At 40.9% G+C, this 27,716-nt stretch overlaps 2 protein-coding genes across 2 annotated transcripts in view; one reads left to right on the top strand and one right to left on the bottom strand.

Annotated features, from left to right (window-relative positions):
• The first annotated feature begins 6,969 nt into the window (after positions 1-6,969).
• Positions 6,970-15,536, top strand: PGRMC1 (progesterone receptor membrane component 1). Its single transcript, XM_012739380.2, has 3 exons — positions 6,970-7,432; positions 11,142-11,297; positions 14,241-15,536. Exons 1-3 carry the CDS (start codon positions 7,105-7,107, stop codon positions 14,342-14,344), a joined length of 588 nt encoding a protein of 195 aa, XP_012594834.1. The 5' UTR covers positions 6,970-7,104; the 3' UTR covers positions 14,345-15,536.
• Positions 15,537-17,926: 2,390 nt separating this feature from the next.
• LOC105857186 (A-kinase anchor protein 17B) overlaps positions 17,927-27,716 on the bottom strand; it is a 28,920-nt gene continuing 19,130 nt past the window's right edge. The window contains exons 3-5 of the mRNA XM_012739366.3: positions 26,063-26,193; positions 24,141-24,375; positions 17,927-22,495 (exon numbers count right to left, since the gene is read on the bottom strand). Of these exons, the coding sequence (XP_012594820.2) occupies positions 20,852-22,495; positions 24,141-24,375; positions 26,063-26,193 (2,010 nt within the window). The 3' untranslated portion in view covers positions 17,927-20,851. The remainder of the gene's footprint in view (positions 22,496-24,140; positions 24,376-26,062; positions 26,194-27,716) is intronic.

The following is a 27,716-nucleotide window of genomic DNA, read 5'->3' on the forward strand; positions in this document are numbered from 1 at the left end:
GGGTATATAAAACCACAACGAGTAAGATGTGCAACGTTTGGGGGATGGACACGCTTGAAGCTCTTACTCGAGGGGGGAGGGGGGATGAGCAATATATGTAACCTTAACACTTGTACCCCCATAATACGCTAAAAAAAAAAAAAGCAAAATGATCTCTCATAAAACAAGGGCTCTGGGGCCAGACTGCTGGTGGGTTTAAATTCTAGTGCCATCTTTTACTAACTATGACTTTGGGCAAGTAACGTAACCTCTCTGTGTATCAGTTCCCTCATCTATAAAAAGGGGATAATGAGCCTAACTTGTGCAAGATAAATGAGGAAATACAGGTGAAGTGTTTATAGTACTCAGTGAATACACATTAGTTGTGATGTTGGCCAAGTCATTCCTGGCTTCAGTGTGGTTGGAGTGCCAAGGGTAAGGAGGAAGCAGAAAGATATAAAGCTGTACAGGTAGCCTGAGGCCAGATTGCAGGAGGTTGGGTTCCCTGGGAGATAGATTCTGCGATTGAGGTTATTAGTATGTAGGAAGCTTATTGAGGAGTGCTTGGATCTACACCTGTAGGGTAAGGCAAGGAAGCAGGATCAGGCAGACGAGAAGCTAAGCTGTAGTGCAGTCACAACACAGCCTCTGTCAATCCCACAGGGAGCTCTCTGAGCCTGGCATGGCCCCTCAGAATTGTCCTCAGAGGGAGTAAGGCAGACAGGGCTCGATATTCCTGTATTGGCCATTCATTACCAGCAGGCTGTACTGAAAAGGAGGTGTGGCTTTCGGTTAGAAAGATCTCTTAGGCCTGGTGCAATCTCGGAATGAGGATTCAGTTGCAAGCTGTCAGGCTTTCAGCAGTTGGGGAGCTCAGGGAATGGGTGCTTGGGTCCTGAAGTGGGGGTGGGAGGCGAAATCTGGATGAGTAGCGCTCCACAGTAGGGTAAATCATGCTAAGGACTTTAGACTTGATTTAACTGACAATGAAGAGTCAAGAGAGGGTTTTCCCAGAATAGGGCATGCTGTCAGGCACCTGTGTGCCTTTGTTCAAGTTGCTGCTTCTACCTCAGTGTTTCTGACCTGCATTGGAATCACCTGGGGTGCTTGGTCACTTATTGGAATGGAGGTAAAATGGCTTAATAATGAACAACCAAGTGTTCGAACCAGACCGACTATTTTCGAATTCTGACATCGCCACTTACTAGTAGTGTGACAGTGGACAAGTTCCTTAACTTCTCTGTACCTAAGTTTCCTCAGCTGTGAAATGGGGATAATATAACCAACTGCCTCACAGTGTTTTAGGAAGAGTATGAGAGTTAATCCACAAAGGGTTTAGAACATTGCCTGGCACATAATAAGTGTGCAAACAATGTTAGCTATTACTGAAGATGGAGATTCTCAGGCTTCCCCTTAGACCTCCTGGATCAGAATCTTTGGGGCCTGGTCCTAGGAACAGACATTTGAATAAGTACTTTCCCCCTCTTCAAGATTATTCTCATCCTCATTAAAGTTTGAGAACCACTGGTTCATCCCCTTCCTAATCCACCTGGTGAAAAATTTTGAGACTCAGCTCAGTGTCATTTCCTATATGAAACGTTGCTAAATCATACCTCCCACCATCCTTTGCCCACCTCCCCTTACCATGTAGAGACCTCGACCACAGCATCTATGACCTTTTGGCCGTCTCCCCTTGCTAGACTGCGAGCTCCTTCCTTGAGGGGAAACAACTTTGCATCCCTAGCCAACCACAGAGTCTAGCACGGGGCTGGAGCTCAGTGGAGGCTGATCAGGTAGATGTAGATGAGCAGGTCTCTTTAAAGTCTAAAATCTCAGCATGAAATGCTGCCTAATCCAGCCTCTGAAACTGAAAATGTCGATCCATGTACTATCACTGAAGATGTAGTTGGTAACTGTGGAATTTTGTTTTCTATTTTTTAAATTTTTAAACTTTTTATTGCTTTTTACAATAATATAAGTAATTTATGTTCACTGTGTAAGGACAACAGCAACAATTACCCATAATCCTTTTTTTCTATGCATGTGTATTTAACATAATGAGTTTACCATACCAGATAAATTCAATTCCACAAATATTAATTGAGCACCTACTATATGCCAGGCACTATTCTAAGTACAGGGATACAGCAGTGAAGAAAATAGACAAAATCTCTGTTCTCATGTAGCTTATATTCAAGTCGGAGGAGATAAAAAAATGAAAAATGACAATGTATATTAGGAACAGTAAATGTGATGGAGAAAAATAAAGCAGGGAAGAAGGGTGGAGAGTGGGATGAGGGTGTTTCAAGATTTGAAAGTGGTGAAGGAACGACCCATGAGGATATCTGGGGAAGAGCACTGCAGGCAAAAGGAATCATAAATACAGTGGCCCTGAATTGGAAATAGCCTCGTTGTTCAAGGGACAGCAATAAGGCCACTGTAGCTGAAGCAGAATGACCAGGAGAGGAAGTAGTAAGTGAGGTCTTAAAGTTTTAAAGGTAAGGGTGGGTGGGTTGGTGCAGATCCTGCAGGGCCTTGTAGATGCTATAAGAACTTTGGCTTCTACTCTTCGTGAGATGAGGAGCATTTTGGATACTTAGGTGGTTTCTAGTTTTTTTGCTGTCATAAATTGTGCTTTTTGATTTTTCTACACAAATTTTTATTCACATTGCTGAACACTTCCCTAGAAAAAATTCCTAGAAGTTAAATTTCTTGGCCACAGGCTAAGAATCATTTGAGGCTTTTGTTGCATATTGCCAAAAGACTTTCTAGAAAGCCTATATCCATTTACAACGTAATTTAGTTCAACAAATATTTATTGCATGCCTACTACATGCCAGACACGGACTAGGGGCTTAAAATAAGTTGGTGAACAAAATGAATCTTGTATTCTAGAAATTTCACTCTTGCCAATTGTGTCAGAGTGCTTGACTTGCTGCATGCTTGCCAACACCAAGTATTACCATTCTTAAAAAGCTCCAAGCAACAAATGAGAAAACAGAACACTCTAGTAATATAAATGATGAAAAATGGTATGTTGTTATGTTTCTTTGGATATATTTTATTACTAGTGAGGTTGAATTGTTTCCCACACATTTTCTAGCTAATCAGTCAATTGTCCTATTTTTCTTTGAAACTGTTAAAAATAATTACAAGGAGGCAGAAAGTTTGGAAGCATTAAAAGACTTAACATGTATCTTGGGAAATAAGTAGTCCTCAGGTCAAGTGCATAGGGAGTCCTCAAACTATGGCCCGAGGGCCACATGGCCCACCGAGGACATTTATCGGGCCCGCCAGGTGTTTTTGCCGAAGCTGCCTGTCCTGCTTAGCAGCCGACTTGTCCCGGGCCCACAGTGCGCATGTGTGGAATGTGTGCGCACTCTCCAACGGCCCTCCAACAGTCTGAGGGACAGTGAACTGGCCCCCTGTTTAAAAAGTTTGAGGACCCCTGGCAGATTTTAGGAATTGATTTGAAGCCAAAGAGCACATATAAGGCAACTCTCAGGTTCTGAGAAGGGCTTTTTACTCAGGCACACTCTTGCTTATTTCCAGATAACTTGAGAACTGTCACCCTGTACGAAACCTTCCCAGCCAGAATTGATTCTGACATGAGCCAAAATGGTGGATGCTTTTCTTCAACAATATCAACATCCCAGTGTTCCCTAATAGCCCACCTTACTTCACATCAAATTTGGTTTGAAAGCATTTATATTTGCAAACTGTATCACTTCTTGAGGTTTTAAATTACACAACTTTTCTACCCTCTGTGTGAATCAGGACTTCTTTAATCCATTACCCCTCCAAGGGGGATGCAGAGCTGTAGCAGAAAAGACACTGGACTATGAGAAATGAGAATTATAAATCCCCCCCCAGCCCTCCATAAAAACAGTTTCCCCACGTCTAATAGTGTTTACCTTTGAGGAAAGAGAATCAGGAGTGAGGAAGAAAGCTTTAATTATCTTCTGCATTTTTCCTTAGTTTGAATTTTCTTTTTCTTTTTTTTTTTTTTAATTACAAAATACCCTCAGATTCTATAGTTTGAATTTTCTAACCTTACCAAATATAACTTAAAAAAAAAAATTCCAGCAGGGGTTATCTGGGTGAGGAGCTAATGGCTTGTTTTTATTTTTTTACCTTTGCCTGTCTTTATTATAAAACAACTGATAAATATTTTATTATTTAGAGTTATCCCTAGTTTTGTAAAACAAAATCCTTATGTGTGTGTGTCTTGCAAGTATCTGCAAGAATATAAACCAAACTGCTAATTCATGGGCCTGATTTAAAGATTGGGGAACTGGGAGACGGAGAAATGAATTTCATTTTTTTTTACTTTATATACTTCCATATTATTTATGTTTGTCATAGTGAACAGGTATTATCGTTCTACAAGTTTTCAGAAAAGAAATAGTAAAACCATTTTTTTCCAAGGCAAAAAGTGACATACGTTCATGGTAGAAAATGTAGAAAAGTGCAAAGAAGAAACTATCAATCACGATGGTTAACACTTCAGCATGTTTCTTTTCAGGCTTCCTTTCATGTATTTTTTTTTTTTTACATAATTGAATTCATATAGTTTTGTGTCCTGTTTTTTTCTCTTAAGATTAAAACGTAAACATTTTCCCACATCATGATGATATCTGGATGGCCATTTTATGGTTTTACCACAATTCAAGCAGATTAGTTAGCCATTTTATTTAAAGGTGGACATTTAGGTTGTTTCTAGTTTTTCCATATTAAAAATGAATCTCTGATAAGCAGCTTAGTAATGAAATCTTTGTCTGCATTTCTAAGAGTTTCCTTGGGATAGATTCCTAAAAGCAGAATTACTGGGTCAGAGTGTAGATTTCTAGAAGTGAGATTAATGAACAGAAAATATTTTTATGGATAACAAAAGGTTTATACCAATTTCTCCCCCCTCAATAGTGTATGAGAGTCTTACCACCCACAACAGTGTATGTTATCCTTTTTTCCCTTTTATCTTTCCTACAGGAAAGCAATAGGTGACAGTGATATCTTTGTGTTTTCCTTTTTGCTAGCAAGACAGAACTTTTTCATATGCTTATTCACCATTAGTATACCTTTTTTTGTGAATCACCTGTTCCTAGTCTGTCCATTTACTGAGAAGAATCTCATGGATTTTCTTATCAATTCAAATGAGCTCTTAAAGGATATTAACTGTTTGTAATATAAGTTACGCATGAATGTATTTCTTGCAAGTTTGTTGGCTTTTAAACACGTGTTGACCCTACATGATTTTTTTTTTTAAAAAAAGAATAATTAGACTCTACTACAGCCGAGAGCCCTCAATTTGAGCCTGTTTCCCCATGATTTAAATTGAAGAGGTTTGACAAAAGATCTGGAGGGGCCTCAGCTAACCGTAGATTTAGCTCAGAGAAAACTGTGTAGGCCTGATATAAAGAGTATTTGGGCCGGGCGCTGTGGCTCAGGCCTGTAATCCTAGCTCTTGGGAGGCCGAGGCGGGCGGATTGCTCAAGGTCAGGAGTTCAAAACCAGCCTGATCAAGAGCGAGACCCCGTCTCTACTATAAACAGAAAGAAATTATATTGGCCAACTGATATATATATAAAAAATTAGCCGGGCATAGTGGCACATGCCTGTAGTCCCAGCTACTCGGGAGGCTGAGGCAGAAGGATCACTCAAGCCCAGGAGTTTGAGGTTGCTGTGAGCTAGGCTGACGCCACGGCACTCACTCTAGCCTGGACAACAAAGTGAGACTCTGTCTCAAAAAAAAAAAAAAAAAGTATTTGGCTCATTACATTTTTAAATGATTTAAGAAGATGGGAGGGCAAGGATGGAAGCAGAAATTTGCCAGAAATTTTTAGAATTCTGAGGTAAAGAGCCAATTCTCTCCTCAAGTCTTCTTGCCTATTGGGAAGTAAATTATGTGCAAGCCGACAGAATCCGTGATGGAAGAGTACTGCTCTGGGCTGCAGATGTGTGCATGGCTTGGTTTTAATTATTTTTTTCCCTCTCTCTATCCTTTCTTCTGCTCCCCTCCCCCTGCCACAAGATAAAGGACCGCTGGTTTAGGACCAGAAAAACCCTTACTCTGTGGAGGCCTGCTCCCGTGCAGCCTGTTAGCACATCAAAGGCCCGATGAAATACCTAGGAAAAGAAGGCACCAAGCCTAGGCCCCTTCCAAATCCCGCCTTTGTCCGGGCTCCAGTTCAGGGTTATTGTGACTGCCAAGGGTAGCTCGACAGACTTCAAATGAAGGAACGCTGCCAAACAAAGAAACTTTGGACATTAAAAATTTGCAACGAGAGGACGTGGCTTACTGATGCCTAGTGACTGAGCAAATCTGTGATTGCAAAAGGGTTTATTTTTCGAGAACAAACCCAAAGGAAATCGGGCGATCTGACTCGTTTCCCCAGATATTAGGGAGCATTGACTTTAGCTATCCCGTGGGTGCCCGCCTCATACCATCTGGGGGAAAATCGAGGAAAGGCCATGAAGGAGAGCGAGTGGGGGCTCTAAGACAGAAAATGGTGCTCGAGGAATGAGTTTCCTGTCGCCTAAGACAGCTTTGTAGCTTTGTGGTCCTGGCGGGTGGCCTGGGAGGGAGAGTGTATGTGTGTGAAAAATGAGGGGCTTTGGAATGGGAGACAGGGGAGAGGGAGCCTGAAGCAAGAGAAATGGCGTCGGCGTTTGGCGCGCATCAGGTGGCGGAGGGGGCCTAGCACAGAGCTCGACCAACCACACAGGTCTGCAAGGAGCAAAGGGGGGCGGGTGCCAAGGAGGGCTGCGCGCTGCGACGCGGTTAGCTGGAGGACTGCGAGAGCCTGGGCCTTGCAGGTAGAGCGGAGGGGTGGGCAGCGCTCGGCCGGGGTGGGGGGAGGCGGGGGCCGGCTAGTGGAGGGGAGCAGGACTAGGGAGGCTACGTGGGGGGCCTGAGCCGGGCCCTGCCTGACTGAGCCGGGCGGGGCGCTTAGGTGGCCGCAGGGGGCGGGGCTATGATGCTCCGCCCCTCAAGGCCCCGCCTCCTCCCCGCTCTAGTCCTCATCCGCCGCGGAGCTCTGCGCGCCACTAGCTCGCGGAGAGGGAGGAGAAAGCGGCGAGTTCCGGAGTCCTGCCCAGCCCGGCCCAACCTTTGCTCTAGAGATCATGGCTGCCAAAGATGTGGTGGCGACCGGCGCCGATCCGAGCGAGCTGGAGGGCGGCGGGCTGCTGCACGAGATTTTCACGTCGCCGCTCAACCTTCTGCTGCTTGGCCTCTGCATCTTCCTGCTCTACAAAATCGTGCGCGGGGACCAGCCTGCGGCCAGCAGCGACAGCGACGACGACGAACCTCCCTCGCTGCCCCGCCTCAAGCGGCGCGACTTCACCCCTGCCGAGCTGCGGCGCTTCGACGGCGTCCAGGACCCGCGCATACTCATGGCCATCAATGGCAAGGTGTTCGACGTGACCAAAGGCCGCAAGTTCTACGGGCCCGGTACGGCGGCCGGCAAGGGGGTCGCGGAGACAAAAGAAGGGGGCCCCAGCACGGGGCTGGGCCGGGAGAAGCCAGCGGGGAGCGGGGCGTCCCTGAGCAGAGGGAGGAATGGCGGCGAGCCAGGGAGGGCGGGCAGGCGACAGCCGGGAGGCTCCCTGAGCGGGCAAGGGATAAGAGACGCTCTGGAGGGGCTGCAGGCGGGGGGGGGGGGGGGGGGGGGGGGGGCAGATGCCGGCCCGCGCTGACAACGCTGGGATGGGGGTGGAGGAAGCCTGTGGTGGGTGGGACCACGAGGCTGGAAGGGGGGCACATCAGAGCACGGGGTGTTGGGGGAGTTTTCGAAGGTCGTGGATTTGGGGATTCCTGCAAGGAGGGTTTGGTGTCAGGTTCGAGAAAAGAAAATGAGGGTGTCTCGAGGGAGGCTTGAGGGGGGAAGCGCAGGAGCAGAGACAGTCCAGACTTGGAGAAGACGGGAAGGCCAATGACGCCAAGGGGCCAGGGATAGTCTTGGAATGTGAGGGTGTTGGAAAAAGTGGGGATTGAAATTACCAGCAGCTCGGAGCATTGTGCTTGGTGGGTAGTGATGTGTGTGCGCTGTGTGTGCATGCGCGGTGTGTGCCTCTTCAGTATATGTGGTTCGTCAGGGGTGTGTGTGTGTGTGTGCGTGCAAGCTTGCAGTGAGGCATGTGTCAGGTATGTATGTGGCATGTGTTTGGTATGTGTGCGCGCGTGCTGCGTGTGGCGCATGGGGAAAGGCTGGAAGGTGGACAGGGGAGGCTCCGTAGGGGAAAGGGTTGGTTGAGGAAGGAATAAAATAAAGGCTGAATGTGGTGGACAGTGGTAACGTGGTAAGCTGCTAAGAAAATACGGTATTTAGTCTGTAGCAAGAGAGAAAGGACTAGAAGCCAAAAAATAAAAATGGAGGGAGGAAGAAGTGGGAGGATCCCGAGAAACAAAAGGGGTAGGGCTATGAAGGCTTCTGGGTGGGGGGATTTCAGGAAGAGCCAACAGGAGGGGAAATGAGAGATGGCTGTCTGCAGTGCTGCTGGAAGGGGAAGGCTTGGGAGGGTTCCTTAGAGGTGAGGTTTTTGCAAACCTCATTGCCTATCAGAATCACCTGATGCGTCTGAGCAAAAATACAGATTTCCAGCCTCGTCACCATCACCACAGATGAGACTCTGGGGGAGGTCCAGGAATCTGCATTTGAACATGCTCCCCCAGCGAATTTGAGAAGCAGTCAGGTTTGGAAAGTCCTGCTTCACAGAATACTTGGAGAGGAGGAAGAAGAGTCCAATATGGACTCCTCTAAACACAGAGAGCTCAGGGGGTGTCCACATCGATGACAGTGTTCTCTTCCCCATTGGTCTGAGTACAGAAGGCAGTAAACTGCTCAGGCCTACACCTTTGTTTTCCTCTCTCGATCCAGCTAATCATAATCAGATGTGTGAAGGTTCTTAAGGAACTCTCCTATTTTTTTTCTTGTGGACATTTTAGAATACCTACTTTTTGTAAGCATGTAACTGTCAAAATAATTTATCAAAACCTGTTATTACTGAGCTAAACCATAAAGTAGTCAAAACATGTGCATTGGGCATCATCATATTTGCAAAGTCATTGAGAGGAATGTTGGCCTGTGCTGAGAGCACAATATTGGAAGTCAGGCAACCTGCGTTCTGGTCCTGGTTGGGTCACTGACCAGCTATGTGAACTAGTACAAAACATTGTTCTTTCTGTGCCTCAGTTTTCCCTCTGAAAAGTGATAAGGATGGCCCATCCTGAGATCTCCAAGTCTCTACCCTGCGCTATCACTCAGTAAGCCCATGAATAGTTAACAACATCACGATGGAAAGGATACTTCATGTTATACAGGATTCCTAAAAATTATGCATTCAGGTGCCTATTACTCCATACAAGGCATGGTTGTAGGTGCTGAGAATATAGCAGTGATCAAAACCCACAATTCTCTGTTCATGGAGCTTACATTCTAGTGAATATATATTGTGATGAATAATATGTATTCTCCAAAGATTTTAGTGCTTTCCCAAGGACCTTGTTTAAGTATTCTGTGAGGTTTGCTAGGTAAAGACCCAGTCTACCAAGTCAGTGACCATAATTTCTGAAATGGTGAAGTCCAAACCAGTACAGTTTGCTTATTTTTTTTTTTTTTTTTTTGAGACAGAGTCTCGCTTTGTTGCCTAGGCTAGAGTGAGTGCCATGGCGTCAGCCTAGCTCACAGCAACCTCAAACTCCTAGGCTCAAGCGATCCTTCTGTCTCAGCCTCCCAAGTAGCTGGGACTACAGGCATGAGCCACTATGCCTGGCTAATTTTTTTTTTCTATATATATTAGTTGGCCAATTAGTTTCTTTCTATTTATAGTAGAGACGGGGTCTCGCTCTTGCTCAGGCTGGTTTTGAACTCCCGACCTCGAGCAATCCACCCGCCTCGGCCTCCCAGAGAGCTAGGATTACAGGCGTGAGCCACCGCGCCCGGCCCAGTTTGCTTATTTTCAAGCACTAGGTACTACCATTTCCACAGAGATATACATTTATGAAAAATATGTGAGGTATTTTTACTTTCTCTAGTGGAAATGGCAGCATGTAATGATGATTAAAAAACAACCATTTTTCTTTGGAATCTTAATTGCATTTAAAAGTTGGTCATAGAATTCATCTAATTTTAAAAAATTTTCTTGGTGGATTGAGGTTTCAGGTGACCAGGCCATATTGAAACTTGATCTTTTCTCATACTTGGCATACTGGGTGGTTACTCACACTTTTTAATGTCAGGGTTGCTGTTTGGTCTACCTTTGGGAAAACAACACAATGTTTAAAGTACACTGGATTCTCTTCATTTACTTGTGCAATATTTAAATAAGTCTAAACATCCAATTTAAGTACCTGCGGAACAACAATTTACTGCTCTTAGACAAAAGTGCAGTATAATAACATATATAATAGCATTCTAAGTTTTATAGTTATTTTGCAGTATTGTTACAGCCCTTTTTTCCATGAAAATTTTAGTATTTTCAGTCTTCTCCTTAAACCCACCCAAAACAAGATGATTGAGCTGATCCCCTCTGTGCTATCTCTTATTTATTGACAGTGAAGGTTATATAACATGTGGATTGATTTTTGAACCACTAATACTCTTATAAAATGATTGCTCCTGCAGATGCTATGAGTTAATGTTTAACTGAGTCTTGCAACCAAAGATCTCTATGACATGACATTGACTCATTAAAACATACCAGACTACATTTATAAAGAAATATTTTCATTTACACATTAGGGCTTATTAAGAAACCATAATTCTCACTGTCGTAGCCCAAGTACCTAGAACATAGTCAGGCCCCCGATTTAATGTCCTAAAGTTGAATTCTAACCCCTGGACTCAGTATTGTCTGGAATGATTCCCTACCACCATTAACCCCCCCCCCCCAAGCAATAACCATTTATGACTTTTTTATTACCTATTTGGACATCATAGGAGATTAAAGAAAGTGTATAGCATTTTGATTTAATTTTTAGTCATTTAATAGTTTGATGACAACAGGTCTTTCTATATCCCCTACATAACAATGAAAGTATCAATATTACTGTGGTCTCCAAGTGGAATTTGATATTCAAAAAGGGTAAAGAAACCAGTTTCTGTGTATGAATGGTACTGTCTAATAAAGAATTGGTCTTTGGTTTTGTTTTGTTTTTAAAGAGGGGCCCTACGGGGTCTTTGCTGGAAGAGACGCATCCAGGGGCCTTGCTACGTTTTGCCTGGATAAAGAAGCACTGAAGGATGAGTACGATGACCTTTCTGACCTCAATGCTGCCCAGCAGGAGACTCTGAGTGACTGGGAGTCTCAGTTCACTTGTAAGCATTTTTTTTTTTAACATTGTGCCGGGATCAAATTTCTACCAGTAATGGGGATTCATGGCAGGACAATAGTTATTACTAAGCAGCCTGAAACTTGGGCACATTTTGATAGGCTCCTGAATCTTGGACAGATCAAGTTCATGGCTTGAAGTAATTTCAGAAGTGCTGAGTCACTTGCTATGATTGCATACCATTTTTTAGCTAGTTCTCTATGGAAACTTGGGTTTCTGGTTTTGATTTTAAGATTTTTGAGAGGTTTGCATAGATTCCACACTAGGATTTGGTGCTTGGTGTGTGGGGGAAAGGGTAGTGGCCATCTTGGCTACAGAAAGACGGATTTTCATAAGCCCTCTCTTGTACAGCTTGCCGTTTAAAAGCAGCCCACATCTCCGTTGAAGAATGGGAGACTTGTATTCTGCAAAACAGCTGCTTTTTAAATCTAATTGAGCCTAACTATAGGCTGCATCTACGAATGATGCTTATAATCTGTGCAGCAACAATGGTGTCTACGTTTTTTTTAAAAGAAAAAAGGAGACACTTGTTTCTTGCGTATGCTATGGGCTGAGGTCTTTGGGGGGAAGTAGGAATGAGGGGTTAAGTTCAAATTCTGAGAATTCAGGAATTAGCTTCTGTCAAACCTATATGTTTAATTATCACTTTAGTAATATTTTACTGCCAAGAATTTGAATAATAATCTTTCCCAGCTTTTATGAAACAGTATATAAAGAACACAACCATTTCTTTGAGGAAGATTTTTCATATAAAATGTAGTTTTCTATTTGCTGTTCTCTATAATAAGTTAAATATTATATGCTCTTTTGGCTATATTCAACCATTTTCTTTTAAAATAATGCTAACTTCAGAGAAGAGTTCTAGGTTAATAAATGGCCAGATATAGTTCTGCCTTTGAGTTTGGGTCTCAAGCAGATTAAGTATAGCTTTCAAGTCTAGAGGCAGATCATTATACTTTGAAAACATAGTTCAGCTACCTAACATAGACCCTAAATTTTTGCATCCTAAGGATGCCTTTGTAACAATAGAATCTTCTATATGAAACCAACAAGTTGTAATTTATAACTTACAAAGCTCTATTTTCTATGGCTTGCCTTCATCAGTTGGAGAAAAAAATGTGATTTTTTTCCCCCACCTTAACTAAGGCTAGCCCCAAATACTGTTGTAACACCTCAGCTGTACTCTAAGCAGGTGTGGCTTCCCCTTAAGGCAGGTTTCCCAGGTGCCACCCGGCTTTTATTTGTCCTGCATAGTTCCAATTGTTTCACACAAAAGCAGCTCTGGTTAGACAGGTTGGTTACTCTTTTAATTCCTACTCATATTCAGAAAGAAGACACTTGGTCCTCTTGGCTTCCGACATTGAGATATCCTGCATTAGTTTGGCTGTAATAATGTGGTGGTTTGCTGACTCCATCTCTTTAAGTCTTTTGCATTCTGGTTTGTACTCTTAAATTTGTTTTCTCCAACATCTCTCAGTCTTCTGGCTCCTTTACCTGACTTGTGTTAACTACCCATAGATTTTTCTCCATGTTGGGGAAAAAATTTCTGTCTCCTTCTGTCCTCTCCATCCACTAGACTATTATTCCTTCCCTTCACTGTCAAGCTTCTAAGTTGTTTTTGCCCCTAACCACTGCTTCATTTCTTCTCTATGCCTCCTTCCTCTCTACAATATGGCTCTGTCTCCATAATTGGATTGGACACTCCTTCTCAAAGGTTTCAGGGAAACCTTTTTTTTTTTTTCTTGCCAATACTAACTTCACTTATTCATTTCTTGTTGTGGATTTCCTCTACACAGTCCCCATTTTGGTCCATGGAACCTCCAGTTTTCACTTCATTAACTCATGTTCTAGCTTGCTTTCAAAGTATCTCTTAGCCTCTCCTTTCCATTCCCATGGACACCACCCTACTCCTAGCTGTGGTTCCTTTGCACCTGGATCTGCATAGTAGCCTCCTGGTTGCCCTGCTTCTAGTCTCTCCTTCCTGAAATCTCTCCTGTACACCACATTGATAATATTGTTGCTAAAGCAGTATTTTACATTGTCCTTCCTTTGCTGATAAATTTTCAGTGCACTTTGCCACATATAGGATAAGTCCAAACTCCTCAGGCTGGCTTTTCAGATCTTTCATAATATTTCCCCACACTAACTTAGCCAACCTTATCTCCTTCTACTTCCAGATGCCTACTCTGCCTCTGCCAACTTGGTTTCTTTATTGCTTCTCAGATATGTTCAGTTTCATATGCAATTGTACGTGGTGTTTTCGTTTTCCGGAAATCCCTCCTTCCCCAAATCCTTCTATATATTTTTTCCAAAACATATCCTTCTTCCATGAAGTGTTCTGCAACCTTTCTAACTAACTCATTACATGTCCTTGCTCTTCTAAACACTGTCTACATGAAAACACAATTCTTTTTTTGTTGTTTCTAGAGACAAGGGCTTGCTCAGTCACCTAGGCTGGCATGTGTGGTGCAGTCTTCGCTCACTGCCTCCCAAGTAGCTGGGACTACAGGCGTGCACCACCACGCCTGACTAATTTTTCTTTTTTCTTCTTCTTCTTATTTTTTTTTTTTTTAGTAGAGATAGGATCTTATTGTGTTGCCTAGGCTGGTTTTGAACTCCTGGCCTCAAGCAATCCTAAAGTGCTAGCAACATGACCCACCATGCCCCAGCCCCATAATTCATTTTGAGATTACCTTGCACGTGCATTGCCAGACATTGCTACCTTTTTTATGTTTCTGCCTTCTGAATAAAGCTCTAATTTCCTATTGGCAAGGACTGTGGTATAAACCACATTTGTATCCTTCAAGGAGCCTAACACATTGCTGAATATATTGTAGGCCTCTAATAAATGCTTTCAGATGAGATGTGGTAGTGATTATTTTAGAAGGCATGAGAATGACCATTTGTGGTTTTTTTTCTCTACCTCCAGTCAAGTATCATCATGTGGGCAAACTGCTGAAGGAGGGTGAGGAGCCCACTGTGTATTCGGATGAGGAAGAACCAAAAGATGAGAATGCTCGGAAAAATGATTAAAGCATTCAGTGGAAGCATATCTATTTTTGTATCTTGCAGAATCATTTGTAACATTCCAGTCTGTCTTTAAAACATGGTGATTTCAATATTTAGAAAAGTTTTGAACTTGCTGTAAATTTTTTAATTAACATCACTAGTGACACTGATAAAATTAACTTCTGTCTTAGAATGCATGATATGTTTGTGTGTCACAAATCCAGAAAGTGAACTGCAGTGCTGTAATGTAAATGTTAATACTGTTTTTCTTCTGTCTGTAGTTAGTACAGGCTGAATTAAATGTGTGTTTCCTGAGAGACAGGTAAGACTTGGATATTTCCTGGAACAGGTAAAAACGTTAGATGTGCACCAAGAACAAAGGATCAACTATTAGTCATGATGTTCTCTCAAGACAGCAAATCCCTTTTTTTCCTCAATTGACTTAACTGCATGATTTCTGTTTTATCTACCTCTAAAGCAAATCTGCAGTGTTCCAAAGGCTTTGATATTGATTAAAGAGAGCTGTCCAGTAACAAAATGAAATCTCAAAGCTGGACTCAGCTGGAAAAAAATATACTGTGTTTCTAGACTGCTTTGTTGTCCTTGCTTGCACATGGACACTCAGACACCCTCACATAGTAAACTACAGTTTGGATTAAAACAGGATCTAAACATTCAAAAGGAAGCTTTATAAAAAGCCAGCCGGCTTGCCTACAAACTGAAATATATGGAGAAGATTGTAGGACTATCTTCCCAACCCCCATGTTTGTGGCAGGGCAATGGTTATTTCATTATTTTACACGTTTGAACTGAGAGAGGGGCAAACAGACAGGAACAGGTGTCTGCTCTCTTACGGGCCTTCATATACACCCCTGAGCAATGAGGAAACAATACACATCACTAGCCAAGTGGTTTTTAAAGTAAAGCATATTCGTAAGGTAACACTTATTATGTTGTTACAAAACTATAGCCACTGCGAAAGTAGTAGTCAATTGTCTAGGTCTTTGATATTGCTCTTTTGGTTAACACTAAGCTTAAGTAGACTATACAGTTGTATGAATTTGTAAAAGTATTACATGAACAACTAGTGAGGTTTCAAATTCTTGTAGTTAAATAGTCATTGTATTTTCTTGTGAACTGTGTTTAATGGTTTTACCTCAAATCAGAAAACAAAATGAAGTGCTTTGGTCAGTTAATAAAATGGTTTTACCCAGTATAGTGTGGTGGCTTGTTTTAATTTTTTAAAACCTTTATTCTAAGGAATCAGACTTATTTTATTGTAGCTTAAAATTCAGTTTCACTTTTGGGTGTAGACTTTTTGTATTCCAAAGGAAATAAGGGGCAAAACTTCATAGATACGTCACACCACAAACAAAATACCAGGTTGTCCTGTTAAGAAATAGTGACTTGAATTACTTTTTTGTAATTTGTCAAATTCTGCCCAAGTCAGAACATTCTAAATTGTAAAAGGCAGGCCCTCTACCCTAAAGTCTATAGCAAGGTTATTAAAGGGCAATGTCACTGTGAAGGCATTGTCATTACCAAATGCTAAGGAAGGGTTTTGTTGTTTTTATCTTAATGTGTTGTCTGATCAGGAAAGTATTAGGAATCCTCATAGTAGCAAGAGATAATTCATCTCATGTCAATAGAAGGATAATAGATTTGCATAGGCAGTTGTATAAACATGTTTTGTCATTTTAATGTTGATAGTTTTCTTACAAGAGATGTACTCTTAGGTCATAGGTTTTCATTTTTCATGTTATCAAATTGCATCGAATATATTTGCATTTAAAATTTTTTTTTATTTCAACATACGGGGGTACAAATGTTCAGGTTATATATATTGCCTTTGCCCACCCAAGTCAGAGCTTCAAGTGTGTCCATCCCACAGATGCTGCACACTGCACCCATTATGTGTATATATATCCTTCCCCTCCTTGGCCCTCCCACCTGCCCAACACCCGATGAATGTTACTAGTATATGTGCACATAAGTGTTGATCAGTTAATACCAATTTGACAGTGAGTACATTTGGTGCCTTTTTTTTGGAGGGGGGAGACAGAGTCTTACTTTGTTGCCTAGGCTAGAGTGAGTGCCATGCAGCAACCTCAAACTCCTGGGCTCAAGCAATCCTACTGCCTCAGCCTCCTGAGTAGCTGGGACTACAGGCATGTGCCACCATCCTGGCTAATTTTTTCTATATATATTAGTTGGCCAATTAATTTCTTTCTATTTATAGTAGAGACAGGGTCTCACTCTTGCTCAGGCTGGTTTCGAACTCCTGACCTCGAGCAATCCGCCCGCCTCGGCCTCCCAGAGTGCTAGGATTACAGGCATGAGCCACCATGCCAGGCCCATGTGGTGCTTTTAATGTGTTCTTTTTCTCCACTAGGTTTCATTCACCAAATATTCCAGTGCCTATTGTGTCCAGTGACCTGTTACACCTTACGCTTTGAGGAAGCGGTGGAGAGAAGTTGAGCCACCTTTGCAGCCTGAAATCTCCTTTAGATTTGAAGATCAGGCTAGTCCTTTCACAAAGTTAAACAGACTTGTCTGAGGCCAAGAGGAAAACATGCAGAGCCTCCCCAAAGCTTCACTTCCAATAGCCTGATTCTCCATTCAGAGCTGAGTCAACATTGTGTTGATTACATGTAAAGGGATATTACTATAAAGCAGGACTAAAAACTTGATCTAAAAACTTCTCAAATCCAGCTAGAATATACATAAGCCATATTATGTAAAAGGTGCATTCAAGATGAGGAGTGGTTATTACAGCCACCACATGTCCAGTGGGGGAGGAGGGAGGTGTCAGGTTAACATCTGTTTGCTCTCCACCTGCTGTCATCCAACCAGCTACAGAGACACTTGTTTTCAGTACCAGCATCTGTGGTTCACAAGCAGCATTCACTACATGTTCGGTATGTGCATATCTGGCTTCTCTGCATAACCCAACATTCCCCTTACCTCAGAGGGCCAAATTTATGTAAATCCTAGATCCAGAACAAGCATTGTATATTCCTTTGTGTTTCAGAAAGAGCTCTTTGAACCCAACAAAGACCTCAGCTCTAAAGTGCCCAGATTTTACTCTAAGGTATAGTCTGCCTTTGTTATGTAACACTTAGAGGCAGTTTGCTGTATATTTCATGTGAAAATACAGTTAAAATATAGGTAATTCTTGAATGGTCAAAGATTGATTATTGAAGCCCCTAACTTCTCTGACCAGACTTCTCATCCCACACCCACAATTATTTTTGGATATTGTATAACTTGAACACTTCCACCCAGTGCTAAAGGGATGAGATACAATTCCATGGAGTCAATTTTGCTACCTTTTATTAGCACTGATAAAACATGCTGAAGGAAGGATAATCTTAAATCTTAATATCATGATTTCAGTTTATCCAAAATGAAAATAAAACTCTGGTCTTCAATTCCAGGAGATCTGACAGAGTCACTTCCCACAAACTAGCATCATAAACATCATAAAGGGAAAAGCTGCATAGAAAGGATATTAAAATTAGACATCTGTATTTCTATAGAAAATGTCATGGATGTGCAACATTTTCACCAATACATGTGGTAAATAAACAAAGACTCAATATTCACTATGACAATTTTATTTTTAATATATCTGAAAATTAAATATGTATTATTTCTCTAACAATGCAAATGAGAAAAAAGACCAGCAACATTAGTGCAAAGCAGCATACTACTGGTTACTACAGGTAGAAACTCACCCCTCACCCTGCCAAAGTGGAATTATCAGCATTTATTTAAAACTTAATATTTTCAACAGTTTTGCAACAAATAAAAATACATTTATTTGGTTCTTATTTTCAAAATTACCTGGTTACATGGCTTTCTACCTGAGAAATTCAAACAAATTGAACAGAAATACATTGACAGATTTTTAGCTTTCTTACAGCACCATCAGCAGCACATACAAAGAAAAACATGAAAACACCTATTTAAAAAGACAAAGTTTAAAGTTCAGGCCCTTACTTAATAGGACATAGAAAAAAGATAGGAGCAAAAACTTTTGCACCACTTAAATAACAGCACAACAAAGAATAACAATGTTAATTAAGGTGGTTATGATATTTTCAGTTCTATTTCATTCCTTACTAAGCCATTCACTTGAAAAGTACAGGATAAGTTGTTCTCTTCCTCATTTAAGGCCTACACACATAAAAGGTTGACTCAAATCTAGAATGCATTATCTATCACAAGACATATAAAAATCCAGGGTTGTACAGAAAGTAAACATAAAACCAGTATTTTTACTTTCTTCTAGGTCTCAGGACAGTATTTTGCAAACAAACAAAACAAGACAAAAATGTTATATAGAAATGACTTAGCACCAGTTCTATGATACAAAAAATCTGCACATGCTGTATTCTGCAATTTATTTTTTATGTCTGATTACTGAGCAGCAAATTGTTTCCATGCCTTAAAACTCTGCAAAGAAAAATTATCAAATGACAGAAGGAAGTGAGATTTTTTTCAAAACAAGCATAGCTGCTTTCCATTACAAACCCATGTTCTTTGTTTTAGTGGCAAGAAACGAAAAAATAAGGAGTCAGGTTTTCATTGGAAGAGAATAATACCTAATTACTGAAAGTTGTCTGACAAAATACAAGCTATTCGTAGTTTAAAAGGCTATTCTGGACAACAGTACTTTGAACATTAATAGTCATTGCTAGTCCTTAGGAGAGAAGGCACTCGCCCATGAGCGATTTTTTTCAGATCTGACAAGCCAAACGTCATTTTGATGGTAGAGTTACTGGCTTGAAAGTGGAATTGAACACAAGAGAGCCAACAAATCATTCCTTGGTTATCACCTTGTTGATAATAAACATGATCTGCTATGTTACATTCATTTCTGAATTCTTGCATGTACTAACATAGCTCTATTAAAATGTGATTAGAAGAGATCAACAAAGCAACTTGGGGCTCTTCAGATAAGTGAGATTTTTTTGTAGCTCCTGCAGATACCAGGTTGCTAAGAGGCTGATAACGAGCGCACATCCATGCTGCATCATTCTGGGCAGCCACCATGACTGGCAGCTGGCATTCTACCTGGCTCTACCAGTTGGCACTTTTCTACAGAATATCAAATGAAGACTGTTTGAAATGGATCATGTCATATGAAAATGTTGCCCTTCCACTGCTTCTGTGGATTAAAAGCCACCCTTTCCTGTTGCAGGCAGTCTCTAATGTCATTGGTGTCTTCAATTGCCAGGTCAGGTATAGCTTTGTTGGGGGGAAAAAAAGTAATCTACTGCCCCTGAGGTCCTAAATCCAATGTAAGGCAGAATGAATCAGCCGAGCTTTCTATAGAACATGCACTTGCACTAAGATGGAAGTCTTTTAAGAATCTATAAAATATCTCAATTTAAAAACATTTAAGAAGTCCAAAACCAGTAGGTAAAAAGATAAATTGCGTATGTTAAGAGTTTACAAATCCTACACAACATACAATTTTTCCCCAGCTAGAAAACTACACACTTTCCCCTTGACTCTTCCTAACTCCATGGCATTAATTGAGGGTTGAGGAGGCACTTGTTACTGTTTTATTAAAAGTCGGTTTGGAAATATTCAGTGACTTTTTACAAACTGATGTCATCCGACCCTGAGTGAAAGGATTACATAACCTAAAATGGAATACTGTCATGTCCTTTCTTCCCAAGTGCCATTGTTGGTGCCCCAGGATCTTTTCAATATTTCATTTGCAAACCCCACTTCTTATATCACTTCAATCCTGCTGCTTTTCTAGAATGGAAAGACATAGGTTAAAAAAAAAAAAAAACCTCTGCTTAATGGTCCCCTCTCCATTTAAACCTCAAAGGACAATCAGAGCCACTTTTAGATTCTTCTTCCAAGACTTTGTCTCTAAAAAGACAACTCTTTGAGTACTATCAACATAGTAATAAGATTAATTTCCTCCTGGTGGGTGCTCTTTAATGTCATGAAGAAGTCCATTTATATGTCCTAGCTGTCATCTCTCTTCTTTTATCTATAATTATTTCTAAATAAAACTCAGGGAAGTTTGTTGCTGCACATGGTGTTTCGGACCAAATCAAAGAACATGTAAAAGGATCCTTATTCGTTCACTGTTGTCCTCTTTGAAGCTACATGATACTAAATGATGTTATGACAGCTAAGGAGCCATAGAGGGGCTATCAAACCCCTCTCAATGTTAATCTGCTCCTTCACTGGCACCAAATTAAAGTTGCAGTTGAACTGTAAAAATGTCTGTCCTTAGATCAAGAAGCTTTGCAAGCATTGTTTTACCAAGCTTCAGCATCTGGATGTTTTATGTTTCCAAAGCTTGCCAACACACCTGCAGTCATTTTGATCTATGCTTTAAACTCTGGCAAGAGAAACAAGGTTTTGTATTTGACTCTGCTCAGGCTTTTAAATGCTGCTCTCTTGCTCTGTAGTTGCTAACTACATAGCTATGTTTGGTTTTAACTTTTCTTCTTGCATCATGTTTATTATAAATAAGGGTGTTCCTGATCTAAGTGGCCATCAAAACATTTGAAAACATAAAGAACTAGTGTAGTTGTTTCCTAAATAGCTTTCATAGTCAACGTGCTCTTGACTGTTATGTCTAATATAATAATTATCAGGATTGAGCATGAAATCTTTAGAATTCTCATGCCTTTTATACTTTCTTGCATCCTGTTTACATTCTGACTTCCAAAGAGTCTCTCTTCTTTTGGGAAAATCACCCAAATAGAAAGCGTTAGCACTTTTTAATGATGTTACTGGCACATGAGAGGGTTTATAGTTCACTTTCTGGTCAAATGTATTACCACTAAACCTCCTCTTCTTTCTTGTGATGTTCTCTAATAGATTACTGGAACTGGATTCGTGGTAGTATCCTTCATCAAACAAGTATTTGGGGGATAGTTTTCCCCTCTTTTTGCTGCTGTTCTTTTCATCTCTAATGAAATTGCTTTCACCCTCAAGCCATGAACATTTCAGTTCATACTTAGACCTCTTGCTTGGTGTCCTAAGCTTGCATTTAGAGTAGTTTTCTTCACCATAATGTTTCCACTCTGAATACAAGGTCTGCTGACTTGACCTAGGTTCTTGTTCACAAGTGATGATTTCATCAGGGTCAAGAGGTCCTTTTTCTGAGGAGCTGTGATATGTGGCCACAGATCTCTCTTTCTCCTCTTTGTTTACACTAAGGGTTTCACTGAAGCATTCAGAATCACTACTAATTTCCTCTAAGAAATCTGTCAACTGCAAATCTAAGCCTACTGACCTATAGGGTGAAGATACTTGGCTTTTCCTTGTGGATTTGGAATCTTCGATATGGTAAGTGTGAGACTTTTCTAACTGATGGGTATTTCCATCAGCTGGGGACAGCTGATCACCAGCTTTACTGGCTATATCCTTCCAATGGTTTTTAAGTCCACTAGTACATTCGTTGGCATAATCCACTTTTACCCTCTTTTGTGGTTTATGCTCAGGATCCTGAGTACAAATCTCTGACCAATAATCATCTTCTTCAACTTGTTCTCTCCTTTCCAGGTTTTGCATTTGGCTCAAATTGGTTGAGTGATGCCTGCGCTTTCTCAAATTAATCTGAAATCCATTTCCTTTAGCATGGACATCCCTCTGCCACTGACACTTGCCTATTACGTGACTTGGTTCTAGATAGATACGGGCATATCTTGGAGTTTGATAATAGTTTAATAGATAGTCAATAAATTCATCTGTTTCATAGATCTTATGTTTCCTTCCATGGTCTCTCTCAGGTAATGTAGAAGAGTAGGATTTATTAGAACTGTGGTTGTCTTCTTTCTCAAGAGTTGGACCTTGAATCACTGCAATCTGCAAGGGATTCTGGTCAAAACCCAAACTGTGGTTGTATCTGTCAGTTAGTAATTCTCCAGTTCTCTCTTTTCTAGTTGAGTATCTTAATTTTTTTTTCCCAAGGCGGTGGGAAGATTTATGTAAGTGAGCCCCTGTTCTTTTCTTCATTTTTTGTTTCCTTTTATTGTCTGACTTGGCAACCTGATCTTTTGGCATTTCCTCTTGATTTTGAAGGTGCTGAGTGTTTAACTCTTCTTCCTCCAGAGTTCCCAATGTGTTTCCTGGAGCATGAGTAGCTTTGGGGCTTGTAACGTCGACCTCCTGTGGGTTAAACTGACTGGATCCCTTCAAAGAAAAAGGTTAAAAATCTCACATGAAAAACTAAACATTAAAATATTCCAAAGAAAATTGGGCTTTCTGACATTGTTCTGAAGAGACTTCTAACACCTGGGATAGATCCAAATTGGGAATAATATTGCACTGAGGAAATAGAAGGTACAAAATTAAATGTCTTAATCTAATATGAGCTGCTTTTACTAGGTCTGTGCTGATGCTTAGGCCTGAAGGCACCACACTTTACATAGCCTTCAAAGCATATGATTCTTTTTTTATTATTTGTTCAAAGACTGATGAGCCCACTGTTCCAGGTATTGTGCTAGGAGCTAGAGATACAATGAGAAATAAGAACTGCTCTCTGTAGCCCTTCCAAAAAATCCTAGCACAAGAAAAGACTGAGGGATGAAATGTAGACCTAAAAGGGTCAACTGGCTTAAAAGATAAACTGCCTTTCTGTTTCTTATACCAGTCTCTTACTATGGATTGCAGGTGAGGGTGCCTCTGGGTTGCTCTGCCTTGTCCTCACTCAGAAAAAATTCAAGACAACAAGTAGCAAATGTGGCCGTGACCATGGTTCTATCTGCAGTTGCGTACATGGTGCTATTTTGCTCTGCACAACCACAGAGCAGGTAAAAGGGGCAGCCTACAGGCGGGAGGGTTTGTGCTGTGTACCCACTGCCACCTGACACACACCAGAGCACAGTGCCTACCCATTACCTGGGATTGGAACTTGGGGACTGCATAATCAGTATAAGTATTAATGGGGCCAAGAATCAGACACCACACACATTGAAGAGAAATTTTTTAGGAGGAGTCACCCGTGGCAGTTATTACAGTAAACTAAAAAAGATCCAGCTAGCCTTATTATAAATGTAAATAAATGTGAGATTTTTCTGATCCTGATTTCACTAAGTTTGATAGTCTACACTAATGAGAAAGAGGTCAAGACTGCAAATATACATAAAATTAACTCTGTTTAATCTTAATGGCATTTATTATTCATATTTAAAAACACCGAATATGGATTTTTAAATTGGGAGCCTTTCTGGTTTTTAATCTGGGACTTCTGCTGACTCTGGCAATCCTTACATACTCAGAAAGAAGAAACACCTTCCAGAACTGAAACTCTGCAAATAAAACAATTGTTCTGTGAGGTGAGAAATTCCTTATCAAATAGTTTAAGACTAGACTAGCATGAGTTTGCTACAAGGCTCAAGGCTCTTCCTTCTCATCGAAACCTGTTGCAGATGAATGGACAAGTAAAGTTAGTAGAGGACTACAAACATAACACCAACAGCATCCACTGCTTTCCCCTAGCATTTTTTTTTTGTTGTTGTTGTTGTTATATCCATTAGGAACTTGGAAAAATAGATAAACTACCTAAATTGCTCTGGGGACTCCCATCCTGAAGTTTAGAAATATAAAGTGTGTGTGTTGGATGGTGGAGTTGGGACACAATTCCTTTAAAGAACATGGCTATCCCTTTTGTAAATCCACTTTTGGGGTTGACAGAGAAAAGCCTGTTTAAAAAAAAAAATGGATATGAGTCTTCCATGGAGTCAATTTGCAGTAGGCTCCTGCTTAAATGCAAAGGTAATGTTTCAGAAAGGTTAGTACCTACCCAAACGGAAGAACAATAGGGAAATAGCCTTACTGAAATTTTCCTCAGGAGTACCCGTAGCAAGCGAAGGGCCTCAACCCGCCTCTGAGCCAGCAGGTACTTCCGCTCCTCCCACTCCTCTGAAGAGTCCGGCTCACGTGGTTCCTCAGTTTTGGCTTTGTCCTTCGGTTTCCTTTGCCGGTGTCTGTCCCTTTCCTTCAGCGCTCGCTTCCTGACCCTGGCCTTCTTCCTCTTTTCCTGGGCCTTCCTCTCCTCGTCTTTTCTTCTTCTGGACAATGATTAAGATGAAACTATTCAGAAGGTATTTATTAGGCATTGGATCTCCTCGCTCCTTCCCCCTACCAGGGGAAGACAGATCAGCTACTTTCCAGGAATCTACCACTGCTAACCCCAGGGCCTGGCATAGGCAACGTATGATAAAACAACAACACTGTTAAGCATCAGTCAAGGGAGAAAGACACATCATTTCGTTAGTCAGACAGAAGCATGTGAAGGAGACCTCATGCAGAGATATAGCAGCAAAAAAAGAAGCCTACAGAATTCAAAGGAGGGGCCTCTAGCCCTCATTTTATCAAACCACTGGCAGGGACTACAGGATCCAGCTTTCACAGTGATGACCCATTTTTCATGTGAACAAAACCTTCTGTGAGTTGGTTTCACACAAGCAAATAAAGATGAGTCAAGGCACTAAGAAAATCTTCAGGGTGAGAACCGGTCTTTGGCATATAATAACACAGCATACCATCAGAAAAACATACTGGCTTATAAAAATATGGGCATTTTTTACAGCTATTTTTGGAAAAGTAAAACTATTTCAGTTAGGCCCTTATGGAAACATGGGGAAGGGGAAATAAGGGACAATTATCAGAGTCAGAACTTAGCCAAAACCCAGAAGATGATCTAAATTGGATGTTGAGCCTAGAATTTTGAGGGGAATAGTTTCTTTATTGGGCTCAAGCTCTGGCCAAATTTCCCAAATTTCCTCAAGTTAACTCCTATCATCCCACCAGCCAAAAAAGGGAGAGGCACATGGAAGGATACTCTTTATCCCATTTTTTGAATAGCTACAACTTACATGAAAGATTGGAAGAATAAATATGCATGTGGTGGGGCCAAGAGGTAAAATTGGTTTTCAGAGCCCCATAGTTCTAGCCCATCTGTACTTTCCTGGCAAACTTTAGGCAATCCAATAGCCCCTTCTAGGCCTGAAACCCTAAATTGGAAAACAATGGTAAGCTCAAAGAAATAAATATGGAGGCTCCTTACATTTACAAAGAATTTAAGTGAACGAGAAAAATGGTCCCAACAAATCCATGCCTTCTTGCCTATGGGTTAGTTTGATTATTGACTATTTTATAGAACATGCTCTTTTCCAGACCTAATTTTTTAAACTTTTAAATTGGTACACTAGGTAATATTGGCAAATTTTAGGTAAATTGGTAAAATTTTTAATTTGGTAGGCTATGGTTTTTAGTATAAAAGTTCCTGGTCCTTTTCTTTAAAAAAAAAAAATTATTTCTTTCCAGACATCTTAATCTGTTTAGTTCCATTATTCCTCAGTATTTGTTCCCCCTGACATATATGTTTTATTGTCTCCCTCTGTCACCCAGGCTAGAGCACAGTAGCATGATCATAGCTCGCTGCAGCTTCAAATTCCTGGGCTCAAGTGATTCTCCTGCCTCGGCCTCCTGAGTAGCTCAGACAATAGGCGCGTGCCATGACGCCAGGCTAGACAAACATAATATTTGAAGTCTCTTGTTTTCAACTGTTAGTCATTTTGGTTTTGTAACAGCACAGTAGAAAGACTATAGCCTTCAGTGGAGTTTTCCAATCTGAGCCAATTCCTGTCCCTCACCCCAATGTTATCTATCAAGTCTAGCCATTCACCCAAAGGCATTAATCCATAAATCAAAAGGAAAAAAAAATACTTTCTTCACTAAAGTTGGTCTACATACCTTTCAGCCACTTCCTCTTCTCTTTTCTTTTCCTTTTTCCTTTCTTCTTCCAATTCTTGTAATTTTAGCCTTTCCTGATTTCTTCTCCTTATAGCTCCTTCACTGAAGTGTTTAGTTGTATCAAACATAACCTGCCCCAAAACAATTCAAAATTTCATTAGAAGAGTTTTCTAGCCAGCTGGTTTATGTCCCAAGCCAAACAGATAAAACTCAGATGGCACAAGTTAATTCAAAATCAAATGAATTCAAAATGTGCTCTCTGCATCCTGGTAGCCATGCTGTTTCACTGCTTCTTAGCTGCTAGCTGAATAGTGTTTGTGGGCTCTGGGATTTTCTATGGCAGAACTTTTGAATAAGTATATCAAATCATCACCTTAACTTTATACAATTTTATTTGTCAATCATACTTCAATAAAGCTATTTTTTAAACCCTTGAGGAGCTTACTTTACATATGGTCATAGCATCACAGTGCCATTTCTCATACGCTGAGAAATGTGAGTATATTACCTTAGGTTTGTTATAAAGATCAATTGAGTTAATGTATTTTTTTAGTCACTAGAGACAGAAATGGTCAAAAAATGTGTGTTGGGAGGAGCAAAAAATACAAGAAAACTGACCTAATGAGATATAATATCTTACTATTGTGGTTATTAAACTACTTTTAAAATCTTGAGATACAGTGAAAGTCAAATTGAGGCACTACAAAATAGATTTTCTTAAAAAATAAAAGGAGGCAGAAGTAGCTACTTCCATATGTATAACAATGGTAAACCACAAATTTATGATCATGGTTAGCTTTCATGTGAGGGAGGGTAATGTGATTGAAGATAGGTACATGCAGAGGGAGTGGTCTCTCATTTACTGGTAATGTTTCATTTTTAAGCTGAGTGGTGGTATATGGGTGGTCATTATAATATTTGCTATATCTTTTGTCTGACTGAATAGCTCATAATTTAAATATATCCATTTTAACATAAGTAGCTATAGATATACATATACATATGCACGCATGCACACACACACTTATACAGACTGATTTAGAGAAAAAGGAGGGCTTAGTCACATCTTTTCCACTGCTGCGTTAAGACTTCAAGAGGGAGGTAACCCGAGCATACAGACATCAATGAGGTGACATGACTGGATGGACAAGCTGATTTTGAAAGAAAAAGATCCAAGTTTTTAGGATTATGTTTTAGCAGTTTACCTGACAGACATCCTGAAAATATAAGTTGTGACCCCAGGAGTAAAGAGAGAATAAAGTGCTTTCCATGTGGTATCAAACTGTATGTATTCCTCTCTTTCTCAGCAACTTGTCAAATATAATAAGCATATGAGGTAATTCCATTAGGGGCCATGACGAATCCTTTAATGCCCTTGAGAAGTTGGGACAGAGCCCCCGATTATAACAACCATCACTTTAAAAACACAGATGGGGCCGGACGCGGTGGCTCACGCCTGTAATCCTAGCTCTCTGGGAGGCCGAGGCGGGCGGATTGCTCGAGGTCAGGAGTTCGAAACCAGCCTGAGCAAGAGCGAGACCCCGTCTCTACTATAAATAGAAAGAAATTAATTGGCCAACTAATATATATAGAAAAAATTAGGCGGGCATGGTGGTGCATGCCTGTAGTCCCAGCTACTCGGGAGGCTGAGGCA

This window comes from Microcebus murinus, chromosome X (assembly GCF_040939455.1).
Source record: "Microcebus murinus isolate Inina chromosome X, M.murinus_Inina_mat1.0, whole genome shotgun sequence".
NCBI classification, from domain to species: Eukaryota; Metazoa; Chordata; class Mammalia; order Primates; family Cheirogaleidae; genus Microcebus; species Microcebus murinus.